The 17,239-nt window shown below is 38.7% G+C and overlaps 1 protein-coding gene across 1 annotated transcript; it reads right to left on the bottom strand.

The window, feature by feature from the left end:
• Positions 1-5,208: 5,208 nt before the first annotated feature.
• derl2 (derlin 2) lies at positions 5,209-10,873 on the bottom strand. Its single transcript, XM_015604814.3, has 7 exons — positions 10,682-10,873; positions 8,091-8,156; positions 7,929-8,002; positions 7,717-7,810; positions 7,130-7,325; positions 6,853-6,943; positions 5,209-5,667 (listed from the first exon to the last, which is right to left on the bottom strand). The coding sequence occupies exons 1-7, from the start codon at positions 10,772-10,774 to the stop codon at positions 5,562-5,564; spliced, it is 720 nt and encodes a 239-aa protein (XP_015460300.2). The 5' UTR covers positions 10,775-10,873; the 3' UTR covers positions 5,209-5,561.
• Between the last annotated feature and the right edge of the window lie 6,366 nt (positions 10,874-17,239).

The raw sequence follows: 17,239 nt of genomic DNA, 5'->3' as shown, positions 1-17,239 counted from the left end.
GGGGGAGATCGCCTATTCGCCTGAGTTGGCATACGCCTGATCTGATCAGAGCGAGCCTGTGGAAGAACTGAACGCGGGCGTGTAAACACACGCTCAGAGCGGTGTGATTTTGGCTGCTGCTGTCGCGTCTCGGTCATACGAGCTCGGCGCTCCAAAGCCTCTGTGGCCGCCGGTCCGAATAACTGGCCGGGCATTAACGGGAGATCCCGGAGCCTGGTTCTGCACGCATCAGAGAACGGCGCTTGAGAAAGCCACAAATGACGGCGTAATCTCACAAGGCTAGCCATAAGACTGCCTAACTCCTGTGTCAGGAATCCCATTCCATGTAGAACAGTCTGCAGAGTACCTCTAAAGGCAGAAGGCATATCTACCAGCTGAGGTGAAGACATTTCCAAAAGGAGATGAGAAATAGTATTATCCAGCCGGCCAATGCGCGCTGCGTGATTGTATGCGTTAGCTGCAAGGAGGAATGAGAGCGGGGCTATCCGCCGCGGTTAGCTTAAAGTAAGCACTGGAGCTGGGATTAGGCTGTGCTGGAGCGGAGCCAAGCCGAGCCAGAGTAGCGCGAACCATAGTTGGGAGGGGAGAAGTGTCCTCCAACGCACTTCCATCATCCACAACCGAGCCGGAGCCGAGAGGAGAGCCCGCTGCAGAGAGGGGCGATCGTGGGAGGGAAACAGCCCATCCAGTGTAGTCAGCAGCATTGCCTCAAGTAATGAGGCTATCCGTGGCTGCAGTTGAGAGTAAATCATCATCATCCTCCACGGGCTCGGAGTCGGCGGTCTCAGCGCCGAGCTGGAAGGCAGCGGGCAGCTGGTGACTCTGAAGCTGAGTAACAAGAGCTTCCAAGCGGTCCAGGCGTGAACGTAGAGCACCTGCCTTCCTTTTCGGTGCTGGCTCGTTCGCAGGTCGCGAAGAAGAGCGCTTAGTTCCTGTTTTCACCATCGAGGAACCCGAGGAGGAGAGCATGGCGTCGTCGTTAATAAGGACGGACGCAAGCCGGTGTTGGCGTGAGGCGAAGGGAATTGTCGCACAATGCACGCAAGGGTCAGACAGAGCTTCACGGAGGTGAGAGACCCCGAGGCAGGAGGGGCACAGGGTGTGCGGGTCGTCGGGCTGCAGCGGCGCGAAGCACGCTCGACAGGCAAAAGGCTCCATAGCAGGCGGTGCACACAGAGGATCCACGGCGGACGGGAGTAATACGCACGCGGTTATTGGACCAGCGATGCAGTAGGCCGTGGCGAGCGAGTGCAGGTAAGGTGCACTCACGGTACGCGTCCACTGGCACTTTTCTTCAACGCAGGTCGCCGTGCCGGATGTCTCGGCTCGCCGCGTGTGGGCGTGTCTGTGACGTGAACGTACACAACGGAAGCACATTATTATTATTATTATTATTATTATTATTATTATTATTATTATTATTATTAGTATAATACTACTACTAATAATAATAATTATTATTATTATTACTATAACTACTATCATTAATATGATGGCGATTAATAATAATTATAGATTTAAAATAAAAGATTTATGAAATTATTCACATAGTTAACTGGGTCACATTTGATAAAACCTTCACCTAGTAATGATAATGATAATCAAATTAAAATCCTTCCCGCTCAAGCCATGTAAATATTGTCCAATAGTATATTTTCCCTCCAAATCTTCACAGTTTTATATAAGACCTGTTAATAATATCCATATCACAATGGATTCGAGAAAGAAAAACGCTGCCATCCTCGCTCTTCTTCATCTTCGGAGAAAGCGCCGATTCCACGGGGCTTTCTGGGTCCACCCGATCCTATGTGCTGTGTGTGACGCTCTACGTGACGTAGCCTACTCTGCTCTGATTGGCCGGACGCAGCGCGGCGGCCGGATTCATTTGAATAAAGTTGAGATCTGATCAACTTTCCTGCCGGAGGGCGGGGCTGCTCTCAACGCAACGCAACCCAGCATGCATCGCGGCATGCGGCGGCTCTCTCCATTGAAATGAATAGGGTGCGTCGGTGCTTAAGTGCCAGTGGACGCGTACCGTAACACTCAGCGAACCCGGGCAAGCGGGGTCACCGCAATACTCACCGCCCGGGCCACGCTAGTTCTCAGGAGTGAAAACGAGTAATCCGAAATCCAGTAGAATCCAGTAAATCCAATAACGAAACAGCTCGTGAGGGCAGAAATTCTGCAGCTCCGTGAGCTGTGAACGGTCCAAGCGCGAGAGGAAAAAGAGGAAGATAGGTGGGTGTGACGGCCCCTTGTAAAGGTGCTTACACACTGCACGCGGTAGGTGCGGCGCGGTACGCTGACCCCCATAGGATTCAATAGTGTCTAGAGCGGTAGAGCGGTGCGTCGCTGCCGCGGAGCAGAGCGGAAAGCGGCGCGTTTCGCCGCCCATAACCACGCCTCCACCGCGCTACCGCTTACCGCGGGCAAAGTTCAACATGGTTCAACTTTGACCTCGCGGCAAGCGGTACCTCGGCAGAAAACGCATGACGTGAACTCACGGGACTAGAGAGAAACTGTAGTCCAAACAAACGTGCGCGAGAGACTAATAATAGCGATTAGTGAATCCCCTCAGCTGTACATCACTTCCCTACACTCATATAGAGATAACAGGAGGAAGAGAAGAATCAGAGCTTTGTTCTGAGGCTGAGAAACAGATACAGATCCACAGAGGCTGTAGAGACTCAAAACTACAAAAGACCGCTCGCAGAGGTGATGGGTTTTAGAAAACTCCGCCTATTATCAGCAGGAGACGCTTGGCGTCAGCAGCAGCCCAACGCAACAAAAACTGGCCAGCGTCCAGCTGAGCGGCGGCACAGCGGAATACAGCGCGGTGTACCGCGTTCAGTGTGTAAGAACCTTAAGGGTGGGTCACATGTTTTTTTTGGTATAATTGCTCGGTCCATTGCTGTGCCCAAGGGAATATCCACTAGGCTAAGCCGCCCTCTGGCGGTCAGGAGGCATGAAATAGAACCCTTTTTTACTGCTATTATCCATTTTTCCTTCTCCATGATAAAGAAGTTGCATAAATTCTAATCTTGCTGCTGGTCACATTGCTGTGAATTGAATACAGATCGAATTTAAATACCACATATCGAATTGGCCTATATTCAGAACTGAAAATATCATAATGACGTCTACATTGCCACACAAATAGCATGTGAATCACATTTGACAAAAAGGTCAGATTTGGGCCCCAAACTAAAGTTTAGACTCAATATAATGTTTTTTTTCCCAATATAATCTTGACACCCATCCTGGGGCTTAGCAGCAAATTCTAAGCCCTGTACACGCTCAATGGCAGTGTGCCACAAAGAACCTGAGCCAAAAAAATATATATATGGATTTTCATGGGCCCCTCTCCCTACTCTGGCCCTTGGTAGTCAGGTCCACTTTTCCCCTCACTACCACGCCCATGCACTAATCACCACTGTTCGTCCTAGTCATTTCATTTTATTGATTTTTTAAATATTTTTTACAGCGAGCCAGAGTTATGAGGATGTGGCATCTCTGCCTGATTACCTGGAGCTTGATGACAATCTGCCTGCCTTTCAGCATCAGGAGCAATTCATTAGTACCGAAAACTGCAGTCGTGAAAGTATGGCCAGCTATGATGATGTTGGAGAGCTTGACAACGTCAGCGAGGACTATGATGATGTGGGATGAGAGACGAGGCATGATATATCTGCACAATTATAAACTTTTAAGGTCCTGCACAGAAGAACCTTTTTCTTTCATTTTTGCACCTATTTATATGAATCATATGAATACATTTATGGATTCAGCTTTGTTTCTGTGATATTTAGTGTTTTGAGTCTTTGACTGTGTTGCTCACTGAATGAAATGCACCAATTAAAAGCAGTTATATATGAAATATACATAACTAAAAGAAGAACAGAATGATGGGCAGGAGGAAACGTCATGAAACCGTTGGAAGTCATCTGGATACTTTGTATTGCCGATAAGAAGGCATTGTTTCTCAGTTATGGGACATTTTTGTAGGGAAGCAGTTGAACAACAAATTATTAGTTTTACAAAATGTTAGTATAACATAACATGAAAAAGATATATGAAGACTGTAAAAGACTGTTTTTCTTTTTTTTTTTTAACCAAACCAGCAGTTGATTTAAAATGTTAGATTTCAATATTATGGAGAAATATACTTCACAAAAGAAAGTAAAAGCAAATGTGAATGTTTGGCTAATGCTGTACCAGCCACTGTGGCAACGCTTAATGTGCAACTTGCACTTGCATTACTTTATGAAATGAATCAAAACATGCTGAATTCGACTATGCACAAACCCAGAGTACATAGTTTGAACATCTGCATTTGTTTTAGCATGTTTGTATGTATGTATGTAAGTATGTTTTGGGCCTTAGTCTGTTATATATGTGACTAATAGGCTACAAAGAATGAGTTTTATTTGGACAGTGCTACAGAGGATCTGCCCACCTTGCCTACAGCTACTGATTCAGTAATTTTAAGGGAACCCTGTAGCTCAAAAGTGTCTAAAAGTGGATGTACTGAGCACATATGTGATTGAAATGAGATCTATATCTTTTTATTAAATCCATAAATGTGAGAAGCAGGCAGTATTAATCTGGTTTTCCTTCATGTGCACTGTGCTGGAAACATGCATCTACTTCTCAGTGCCTTAGCTACATCTAAGCACATTCTTTCAAATTAATTACGGGCATGTAAGCCTTAAAATGTTCTTTATGTTACCAAAATGTCCTTTTAGACTTAAGTTAGTGTTCATCAGCATCATTTCGGCACAGTTTACCCTTCAGTGCAACCTGTGTTGAGCACAAGTGATTAACTGGTCGGACAGCTCCCTCTATGGTGGCGAGGTGTTACTACATCATGGGTCTGTATCTTGACTGTGGATGTTTACATTAAAAAAACACACAGGTGGATAAACCTAGGAAGGGTTTTTTTTTTTTAGTAACAAGGTCTGTGATATGTTCATTATAAAGATACATGTAATTATTAAACATCTTAATACTTGAAAAGTATAATGCACAGCAAGAGAAATGTCAGAAAAAGATGTCAGAAAAATGTGCTGTAATGCAAAATCAGATAACTTTTGGGCATTTTGGTAAAAAAAAAAAAGAAGAAGAAAAAATCGATTTTATAAATAGTGTGGACACGCAGCCAGAAACAACAACAAAAAAACTAAAAGACCCCAAACCAGTAGTCTGAAATGCTTGCATGTTTTATATACATTTATTATATATTTCTTAAAAAAAGTAAAAGTACACTCGCCCAGGCTTCTATCAATCCATCTCTTTTTGCAAGAGCTCCACATTAGTGATCACTGTTGCACAACATGACAAAAAAGGGCAAGAGCAACAGCGCTGAAAGTTCAGTTCTGTACCAATCCTATATCCGCAGTCCGAGCATCAGTCCAGGGGGTTGCAAGCAGCCGGAAGGGGAACAACGGACTGCCATGGTGTGCCAGTCTTTTCTCACAGCACAAGAGAAATTAGTTGAAAAATTTCCTCTTCCCCCAGCTTTTGTTCTCAAGAGTGTGTGTCCATAGAGGAGAAGCTTTAGTTTAGCCCCCGAGCCGCTGGCCCTCGCCCCAGGCAAATCCACCAGGACGCTCCTCAGGGAGAGGGTTGTAGTTCGGATCCTCCTCTGGCGTGTCAAAGAGCATTTTCCTGTGGAAAGAATAAGGGTTGAAGTTCAGTAGGCTGGGGCTTTGAGTCCAGAATGTCTTTATGGCCGGTATTCTTTAACTTGATATAAATCTTGTTAAAATAATAAAAATTCATTCAAGAACATGTAAAAGTGTTTAGGTTTAGCAAAACAGTATCTACATTTTTTAAATATGAATCCAATATTTAGCATTACAGGTTTATAAACTTTTTAACCAATAAATTTCCACAACTTTTTCATTTTTTAAAGGCAAATTTTCATGACCAAAGGATCTTTAAAACATCAGTGCAGACATGAATAAAAAAACAATAAATGATAAAAAAAAATCTTTAAGCAATGCTGACATATTCAAAAATAATAAAATGTGTGTCAGATCCTGAGAGCTTCATTGTGTAGGGCTATATTACTGAACTATCTCTGAGCTGATGCATTTGTTAGCTCAAAATAGCTTTTCTCAGTCGATAAATGAAAACACACATTTGTGAATTGCAAATTTAAATAACTTTTCCAAAACTGCATGGGTATTTTTTAGTTTTTAAAAAACTTATCCAGGCCTGGAAATTGCTATTTTTTTATTCCATGACTTTTCCAGGTTTTTCATGACCAAACAAACCCTGGCATTAAGACATAAAACAACCAAAAATTGGTTTAACTACATTAAACTTAACTACATTTCCCCCCCATTCTGATTACTGCTCTTCCGTTGTGAATAGTGAATAGGAAGCAATAGACGGGGTCTTGTAACGGCATCCTTTTCTTTTAACTGAAAGTTTTCCACTCACTAATCGTATGCAAAATTAAAAAGTGCATAAAAAATACATTTTACATTTTACAATTATTGTTTAAAGCTATGAGCGCCTTCATAGAATCTGGGAATGCAATGTACTATTCACTAATTTCATTCATATTTCTTGTTACATAATGTTAATAAAATGTAGTGACACGCATACCACACATTTCCTAACTACTGTATTCTAACTATTTTACACTATATCTTGCAGTAGTGTAGTGATTGTCATGTCTGGCAGTATGGCTTAATACAAGTGAGTTAATCTCTTTTAATACTGATAACTTCTGTAACTGTGCATAACTTTTGTGAAATGATCCAAAGGGAACTCGGCTAATGTTGTTGTTGTTATATAATTTGGAATAAAAATGCAGCTCTTGAATGAACTAAAAGAACTTACAGAAATGAAGGAGTTCTTAGCCACCTGCCACCACCAGGCTGGTTGGGAAATACATCCTCCAAGAAGAAATACACGTGTCCCACTGCAATGCCTGTGTAGATGGGAATGATATATTAAAAAACGGGTAAATTTCACTGAAATTGTATGTTACGTAAGGGCAAAACTGTGACTGTCAGTATACTTAATTTTAAATGTAGTTATATCTAGGCTATTAGAGCTCCACAAATATAACAGTACCAACATCAAAATTTCAAAAAGGATGTGTTTGAATATATACCTAAAAGATCCACAATGATGGAGTTTCCCAGCAGCAGAGAGAATCCCATAAGTACCCATGGCAGGAAAGGGGCTTGGAAGTTGAGAAGGCCGAAGAAATTCATGCGTACGTTGGGGTTGCGTCTGCTCCATATGTACACCAGCATGATAGTGAAAGCCTGGCCCAGGAACACAAGGCTCACAAACATGCCAAATATCTACATATTCATTAAGAAATAAAAGTATAGGCAACATTTGAACAAATGCCCTCATTAACTCATACTCAGTCTCACTAGCAGAGAAAAAAAGGCCAAAGTCCAGCAGAGTGATATGTATGCGACTTTCCCGATTTAACACACCCATTACACCTGATACCCAAGTGTGCTTGGAATATCTGTAGCTGATACAACATAGACAAGAACAGATGTTTTTATTATCCCTCTAAACATTATATAATTGAATGGTTTAAAATAATGAATCAACAAATAAACAAATAACACTATGACATAGAATTCTATTGAAAGTAAAGTACAATTCAGTAAAGAAAGTCTGATTTGGGCAACAAAGGGTTCAGCAACACACTTTCTTGTAGGAGACAATTAAGGATACAGTCATGAGAAGGCCACCAAAGAGGAACATGAAGACAAAGTCAGCAGTTCTGCCTCTGAAAGAGCCTTCCTCCAGCATACGACAATATCGGTATCTGTGAGGGAAAAAGTTAAGGACTCTGGCACACACAAAACACTGAACAAAATCGCAATGTTGAGAGAATAAATTAATGCAAATGCATTTATTTGACTAGGCCATTGTTGGAAGGATACAAAAATATCATATTGAATAAGAAATTGAAGCCAACTGGACCAAAAAAGAGAAAGTTGGTCACAAGCCGCCATACCTGCAAAGAATAAAGAAGATATAGATTCAGTTTTGTTATTTAACATCTACAAGCAAAATAACATCTTTGGATATAGAAACACACTCACCTGGTAGTGCTTTAATATTAAATCTGGGTTGAAGTATAGCTGGAAAGGTGTAATAAGTTCTAATTGCTGTTGGGAAGACAAAATGTGCAACAGAAAAGTCAGGCATTCTTCTCTAGTAAATCTAGTAAACAATCAGTTCTGTGTACAGTAGCCTTAGCAATAGAATTGTGTTCATATAACAATCATAATCATAAAGTGCCTAACTGACATGTACTGAAAATGTATTGGTCAGATATTTATATATGGCTCAGTTCTTTTCTTTTTAAATCAAATTATCAGTATTTCCTAATAAAAATGTCTGACCTCAAAGCAAATGTATCTTTTCATAAAATGAAACAAATGTTATGGAGTTATTTTATGTTGCAGTGTTAAGAGTTTTTTACTTTTTGAATAAAAAAACTAAAATAACAAACACATTATTTGGAGTAACCCAATATAAATAAAAAAATAATAGTAAAAAAATAATCCATTAATTATAATTGAGTAAGTATAACTCTCAATGTCATATGCGATCTTACTAAGGTCTCCAGTAGTTTTGATGGATAATCCTCACTTTAAAACCTATCGAAAAACCTCTAAATCACTTACAGCAGCTGTCTCATTACTTTGGTTAGTATTAAAAATGCTAAAGCTCCAGCTGATGTAAGAGGGGAGAGGAAAATAAATTAAGGTTATTAATTAAATGTAGCTAAACTAAGCTAGATAGCTGGATAGCTAGCTTTCCCCACGTATATAAGCTAGTCTAAGAACACTAAATAACTATTTGGGGACACTCCAAATGATTTGTAATTGGTAAAAACCCATTTAACTTGTATTCATGAAAACATAAAGTCAATGTTTCTTAAAACATAGAAGGTAAATGTTATTACTTAAGTGTAACCGAGCTAGCTAACTAAGAAAAACCTCCCTCATGTATGTAGTTGAGTAGAAAACAAGCAAATCATTTGGAGACACTTAGAAAGGTACAAATCCATTTGACTTGCATCTGATTACATGTAGATGGTTAGCTAGCTAGCGTAACCTAACAAATGTCATTAAAACAGCTGTCATGTCTGTTTTATTTTCTTTATCTGAATGATGAAGTAAAACTAGTCAATGTAAACACATACAATCTGTGTAAAGCAGCCCAAACTCAAAATAAACAATAAAATTACATTTAATATACAAAATACTGAGCAATATATACTGTTATACAGTTTGCCTGCCAAATAGGAACTTTATACTGTATATCAAGCTCAGTTCTACCCTTATTGGACCACTTTGAAGCTCACAAGTTAGAGGTGAGAGAAAGAGAAAGTTAAATGTTTTTACTTAAGTTTAGCTAACCTAGGTAACTAATTAAAATGTTGCCTAATTTCCTCAGGTATATAACTAGCTAGTGGAGTAGTACAGAATATACCAATTTTGGGAAACTTCAACTGATTTGGAAAGATGCTTGGCTAGCTACGAGTTAACCAAGTTAACGTTAAATGTAATTTCTGATGTAATTAAAGTCTTCAGTAGTTTTTGACAGGTATTAGCCCCTTTAAAACTAAAGTCTCCGATAGTTTGACAGGTAATCCTCACTTTAAAACATACAAAAAGTTTTAAATATTTTAAAACAGCTGTCATGTCTGTCTTATTCGCTTTATCTGAATGACAAAGTAAAAAATAGTCAATGTAAACACATACAATCTGTGTAAAGCAGCCCAAACTCCATATAAACAACACAATTACATTTAATATAAAAATACTGAGCAATATATACAGTTTGCCAGCCAAACAGGAACTTTATACTGTACATCAAGCTCAGTTCTTATTGGACCACGTTGAAGCTCACAAGTTAGAGGTGAGAGAAAGAGAAAGTTAAATGTTTTACTTAAGTTTAGCTAACCTAGGTAACTAATTAAAATGTTGCCTAATTTCCTCAAGTATATAACTAGCTAGTGGAGTAGTACAGAAAATACTAATTTTGGGAAACTTCAACTGATTTGGAAAGATGCTTGGCTAGCTACAAGTGTAAGTACGTTAAGTAAATTAACGTTAAATGTAATTTCTGATGTAATTAAAGTCTTCAGTAGTTGTTGACAGGTAATAGCCCTTTAAAATCGGGTAATCTCCCTCTCTCCTAGGTAAAATCACTCACACTCAGCTGTGATGTCCTTGCTGAAGTCTAGAATCATCCACAAACTGCTGTCTGTTTTTTTCTGTGGCAGTTGTAGTTGTAGCTAACTAGCTAAACACTAATATACACTCACACTGACTGCTCTCGTTTCCTATCGTTGTGTGAAGGGGAACAGTTGGCTAATCCAGAGCAGAGCTCCGGGTAAAGATTATTACCAATTTAACTAAAACTCAATAGTGTAACTACATAAACACACGGACTGGGTTTCTCCAGTCCGCTGACACTGACACGCTCCTGCTGCTTAGCCAGCGTTAGCTAACCCAGCTAAACTACAGGAGGCTAACTCAGCTAACCGCTGATACACGGGCTAACCCCCCTCCTCTCGCTAGCCTAGCCAGCGTTAGCTAACCTACAGCTAGCACAGCTAAAGCCGCAGGAAACCTGAGGTAAATGAGAGGAATATGGCTGGGGCTGAGGTTCTACTCACCACCGCGGCCGTGGTGAGCACACAGGCGGTCGTGTATGTCCTCGTCACCACCGGGATCTGTAAATACTCCTGCTGGAATGTCTGGTAAGCCATTTTTTGGACCGACTCTAGTAAGGCTTCCGGCTCTGTGGCGACACGTCCTTACACACAGCGGCGCAAAAGAGCATCACACACATACACTCATACACATACACCCATAGTCAGTAGACAGCACCGCCTAGCTAAACCTGTAAGTGTCAAATTCTGATTCGCCCGGGTAAAACCCGGAATATGGCCCTCTGCTATTGGTCCGCGTACACCTTAAAGTATGAAAATGTGTTATTACGGGGTTTTTATATTCAAATATCAGTGCATGTTTAGAATAAACTGTGTACTGATACAGTACAGTGGTGGGCGATGTGGCTGTGTAAAGGGCAGGTGCGAAAATACAGCTCTGGAAAAAAATAAGAGACAATTTAAAATGATCAGTTTCTTTGATTTTAACAAATTAAAAACTTCTGGAATATAATCAAGAGGAAGAGGGATGATCACAACCATCAAACCAAACTGAACTGCTTTAATTCTTGCCCCAGGACTGGCATAACGTTATCCAAACGCAGTGTGTAAGACTGGTGGAGGAGAACATGCCATGATGCATGAAAACTGTGATTAAAAAAACAGAAATATTCCACCAAATATTGATTTCTGAACTTTTAAAGCTTTATGAATTTAATCTTCTTTTTGTTGTATTATTTGAGGTCTGAAAGCTCTGCATCTGTTTTGTTATTTCGGCCATTTCATATTTTCTGCAAATAAATGCTCAATAAATGACAATACTTCTATTTGGAATTTGGGAGAAATGTTGTCCGTAGTTTATAAAATAAAACACCAATGTTAATTTTACCCAAACATATACCTATAAATAGCAAAATCAGATAAACTGCTTCTGAAAATGAAGTGCTCTTTTTTCCAGAGCTGTATATTTATATTAATAAATACTATCATTTAAATATTACGTGGGCCAAGTAGGTTTGAAAATTATTATTGAATCATTTTGTCATAATATAATTTCCTCATATAAATAATACACAGTACTTAGAATTTACTATCTAGTATTTCTCCTAATAGTAAACTAGCTGTTATCCATAGCTGTTGTTCTAGCTCATGTCTGTGCGGTTTAATGCTTTAATATCAGAGGAAGTTCTATAACTTTATTAAGAGCCACACAGTGAGATCTACGAGGCTGAAGTTGGTTTGATATTCGCAGCTCCAGATTCGTTTGGCTCGATATTCGCAGCCTCGTATTCCCCGGCTGAAGTTGGTTTGATATTCGCAGCTGCCGCTTCACTGAACCACCGTGAACTAAAGGGAGCGTTCACAAACACCCGCTGTTTATATTAAACACCTCACAGATCAACACTGAAGGAGATAGAATGAAGAAAAGCAGTACATCTGTTTATTAACAATGTAAATATACAATATATTATTAAATATAATTTTGTATATTGTTAAATATTTATTTTAATTACTGAATTTATAATTATATATTACAATAAATAATTAAATATATATTTAATAAAATTATATTTTAAAAGCCATTGCGCTCAAAAAATATGAGGCAGATGTTCAAGTGTGATTTTGAAGAACTTTTTCATGTTGGGCCAGAACAAATACACATGATCTGAAGAGTACTAGTCTTCTTCTTTAAGGAAAACCTGGAATTAGCCTGGCCCAAGCTGATTTTATACTTTAAAATGAACTGGCAACATGGAATACCGATCCATAAAGCACAATTTTTTTATGTAAAGCTGATGTTCCAGTGTGATTTTGAAGGACTTTTTCATCTTGGGCCAGACCAAATACACATGATCTGAAGAGTACTAGTCTTCTACTTTAAGGAAACCCTGGAATTAGCCTGGCACAAGCTGATTTTATACTTTAAAATTAACTGGCAACATGGCCTACCGATCCATAATGCACAAAAAAATTGAATAAAAAGCTGATGTTCTAGTGTGATTTTGAAGGACTTTTTAATCTTGGGCCAGACCAAATACACATGATCTAAAGAGTACTAGTCTTCTACTTTAAGGAAAACCTGGAAATAGCTTGGCCCAAGCTGATTTTATACTTTAAAATGAACTGGCAACATGGAATACCGATCCATAAAGGACAATTTTTTTATGTAAAGCTGATGTTCCAGTGTGATTTTGAAGGACTTTTTCATCTTGGGCCAGACCAAATACACATCATCTGAAGAGTACTAGTCTTCTACTTTAAGGAAAACCTGGAATTAGCCTGGCCCAAGCTGATTTTATACTTTAAAATTAACTGGCAACATGGTATACCGATCCATAAGGCACAAAAAAGTTTAATTTAAAGCTGATGTTCTAGTGTGATTTTGAAGGACTTTTTAATCTTGGGCCAGACCAAATACACATGATCTGAAGAGTACTAGTCTTCTAATTTAAGAAAAACCTGGAATTAGCCTGGCCCAAGCTGATTTTATACTTTAAAATGAACTGGCAACATGTAATAACGATCCATAATGCACAAAGAAATTGAATATAAAGCTGATGTTCTAGTGTGATTTTGAAGGACTTTTTAATCTTGGGCCAGACCAAATACACATGATCTAAAGAGTACTAGTCTTCTACTTTAAGGAAAACCTGGAAATAGCCTGGCCCAAGCTGATTTTATACTTTAAAATGAACTGGCAACATGGAATACCGATCCATAATGCACAATTGTTTTTATGTAAAGCTGATGTTCTAGTGTGATTTTGAAGGACTTTTTAATCTTGGGCCAGAACAAATACACATGATCTGAAGAGAACTAGTCTTCTACTTTAAGAAAAACCTGGAATTAGCCTGGCCCAAGCTGATTTTATACTTTAAAATTAACTGGCAACATGGCATACCGATCCATAAGGCACAAAAAAGTTTAATTTAAAGCTGATGTTCTAGTGTGATTTTGAAGGACTTTTTAATCTTGGGCCAGACCAAATACACATGATCTGAAGAGTACTAGTCTTCTTCTTTAAGGAAAACCTGGAATTAGCCTGGCCCGAGCTGATTTTATACTTTAAAATGAACTGGCAACATGGAATAACGATCCATAATGCACAAAGAAATTGAATATAAAGCTGATGTTCTAGTGTGATTTTGAAGGACTTTTTAATCTTGGGCCAGAACAAATACACATGATCTGAAGAGAACTAGTCTTCTACTTTAAGGAAAACCTGGAATTAGCCTGGCCCGAGCTGATTTTATACTTTAAAATGAACTGGCAACATAGCATACCAATCCATAATGCACATTTTTTTTTAATGTAAAGCTGATGTTCTAGTGTGATTTTGAAGGACTTTTTAATCTTGGGCCAGACCAAATACACATGATCTGAAGAGTACTAGTCTTCTACTTTAAGGAAAACCTGGAATTAGCCTGGCCCGAGCTGATTTTATACTTTAAAATGAACTGGCAACATGGAATAACGATCCATAATGCACAAAGAAATTGAATATAAAGCTTATGTTCCAGTGTGATTTTGAAGGACTTTTTCATCTTGGGCCAGGCCAAATACACATGATCTGAAGAGTACTAGTCTTCTTCTTTAAGGAAAGCCTGGAATTAGCCTGGCCCAAGCTGATTTTATACTTTAAAATGAACTGGCAACATGGAATACCGATCCATAAAGCACAATTTTTTATGTAAAGCTGATGTTCCAGTGTGATTTTGAAGGACTTTTTCATCTTGGGCCAGGCCAAATACACATGATCTGAAGAGAACTAGTCTTCTACTTTAAGGAAAACCTGGAAATAGCCTGGCCCAAGCTGATTTTATACTTTAAAATGAACTGGCAACATGGAATACTGATCCATAAAGCACAATTTTTTATGTAAAGCTGATGTTCCAGTGTGATTTTTAAGGACTTTTTCATCTTGGGCCAGGCCAAATACACATGATCTGAAGAGTAGTAGTCTTCTACTTTAAGGTAAACCTGGAATTAGCCTGGCCCGAGCTGATTTTATACTTTAAAATGAACTGGCAACATGGTATAACAAGCCATTTTGCACAAAAAAGCCACTGTTCCAGTACAAGTTTGAAGAATTTTTTAATCTTGGGCCAGAACAAATACACATGATCTGAAGAGAACTAGTCTTCTACTTTAAGGAAAACTTGGAATTAGCCTGGCTCGAGCTGATTTTATCCTTTAAAATGAATTGGCAACATGACTTGAAAGCCATTTTGCACAGAAATAATGAATATAAAGCATTGATTTTGAGAATACCAGAACTCTTCATCTGATGTGTATTTGGTCTGAAAAAAAAGTCCAAAATCATACTGGAATACAGCTTTAAATAATATTTTTTTTTGTGCTGCCATTTTGCCAATTAATTGTGCAGTCTAAAATCAGCTCGGGCCAGGCAAATCCCAAAATTTCCTTAAAGTAGAAGACTAGTACTCTTTAGATCATGTGTATTTGGTCTGGCCCAAGATTAAAAAGTCCTTCAAAATCACACTAGAACATCAGCTTTACATTAAATTTTTTTGTGCCTTATGGATCGGTAGGCCATGTTGCCAGTTCATTTTAAAGTATAAAATCAGCTTGGGCCAGGCTAATTCCAGGCATTCCCTAAAGTAGAAGGCTAGTACTCTTTAGATCATGTGTATTTGGTCTGGCCCAATATGAAAAAGTCCTTCAAAATCACACTTGAACATCTGCTATACATAAAAAAAAATTGTGCATTATGGATCGGTATGCTATGTTGCCAGTTCATTTTAAAGTATAAAATCAGCTCGGGCCAAGCTACTTCAAGGTTTTCCTTAAAGAAGAAGACTAGTACTCTTTAGATCATGTGTATTTGGTCTGGCCCAAGATTAAAAAGTCCTTCAAAATCACACTAGAACATCAGCTTTATATAAAATTTTTTTGTGCCTTATGGATCGGTAGGCCATGTTGCCAGTTCATTTTAAAGTATAAAATCAGCTTGGGCCAGGCTAATTCCAGGTTTTCCTTAAAGTAGAAGGCTAGTACTCTTTAGATCATGTGTATTTGGTCTGGCCCAATATGAAAAAGTCCTTCAAAATCACACTGGAACATCAGCTTTACATAAAAGAAATTGTGCATTATGGATCGGTATGCTATGTTGCCAGTTCATTTTAAAGTATAAAATCAGCTTGGGCCAGGCTAATTCCAGGTTTTCCTTAAAGTAGAAGGCTAGTACTCTTTAGATCATGTGTATTTGGTCTGGCCCAAGATTAAAAAGTCCTTCAAAATCACACTAGAACATCAGCTTTACATAAAAAAATTGTGCATTATGGCTCGTTATACCATGTTGCCAGTTCATTTTAAAGTACAAAATCAGCTTGGGCCAGGCTAATTCCAGGCTTTCCTTAAAGTAGAAGGCTAGTACTCTTCAGATCATGTGTATTTGGTCTGGCCCAACATGAAAAAGTTCTTCAAAATCACACTTGAAAATCTGCTATACATAAAAAAAAAATGGTGCATTATGGATCGGTATGCTATGTTGCCAATTCATTTTAAAGTATAAAATCAGCTTGGGCCAAGCTACTTCCAGGTTTTCCTTAAAGAAGAAGGCTAGTACTCTTTAGATCATGTGTATTTGGTCTGGCCCAATATGAAAAAGTCCTTCAAAATCACACTAGAACATCAGCTTTACATAAAAACAATTGTAAAATTTTTTGTGCATTATGGATCGGTAGGCCATGTTGCCAGTTAATTTTAAAGTATAAAATCAGCTTGGGCCAGGCTAATTCCAGGTTTTCCTTAAAGAAGAAGACTAGTACTCTTCAGATCATGTGTATTTGTTCTGGCCCAAGATGAAAAAGTCCTTCAAAATCACACTGGAACATCAGCTTTACATAAAGAAAAATTGTGCATTATGGATCGGTATTCCATATTGCCAGTTCATTTTAAAGTATAAAATCAGCTCGGGCCAGGCTATTTCCAGGTTTTCCTTAAAGTAGAAGACTAGTTCTCTTCAGGTCATGTGTATTTGTTCTGGCCCAAGATTAAAAAATTCTTCAAATTTGTACTGGAACATCAGCTTTACATAAAAACAATTGTGCATTATGGATCGGTATTCCATGTTGCCAGTTAATTTTAAAGTATAAAATCAGCTTGGGCCAGGCTAATTACAGGTTTCTCTTAAAGTAGAAGACTTGTACTCTTTAGATCATGTCTATTTGGTCTGGCCCAAGATTAAAAAGTCCTTCAAAATCACACTAGAACATCAGCTTTAAATTAAACTTTTTTGTGCCTTATGGATCGGTATGCCATGTTGCCAGTTCATTTTAAAGTATAAAATCAGCTTGGGCCAGGCTAATTCCAGGTTTTACTTAAAGTAGAAGACTAGTACTCTTTAGATCATGTGTATTTGGTCTGGCCCAAGATTAAAAAGTCCTTCAAAATCACACTAGAACATCAGCTTTAAATTAAACTTTTTTGTGCCTTATGGATCGGTATGCCATGTTGCCAGTTAATTTTAAAGTATAAAATCAGCTTGGGCCAGGCTAATTCCAGGCTTTCCCTAAAGTAGAAGACTAGTACTCTTTAGAT

Source organism: Astyanax mexicanus, chromosome 1 (genome assembly GCF_023375975.1).
Source record: "Astyanax mexicanus isolate ESR-SI-001 chromosome 1, AstMex3_surface, whole genome shotgun sequence".
Classification (NCBI taxonomy): domain Eukaryota; kingdom Metazoa; phylum Chordata; class Actinopteri; order Characiformes; family Acestrorhamphidae; genus Astyanax; species Astyanax mexicanus.
The sequence above is the reverse complement of the archived record's forward strand: the minus strand, read 5'-3'. Positions and strand labels throughout refer to the sequence as shown.

Bases quoted from the DNA above. Each gene is read 5' to 3' on its own strand.
- derl2 (XM_015604814.3), bottom strand. From the start codon at position 10,774: ATGGCTTACCAGACATTCCAGCAGGAGTATTTACAGATCCCGGTGGTG. The intron at 7,811-7,928 runs GTATCCTTCCAA...TTTCCCTCACAG, and splicing joins TTATTCAATATGATATTTTT to ATACCGATATTGTCGTATGC. The intron at 5,668-6,852 runs GTAAGTTCTTTT...TTCTTTCCACAG, and splicing joins CTAAGAACTCCTTCATTTCT to GAAAATGCTCTTTGACACGC.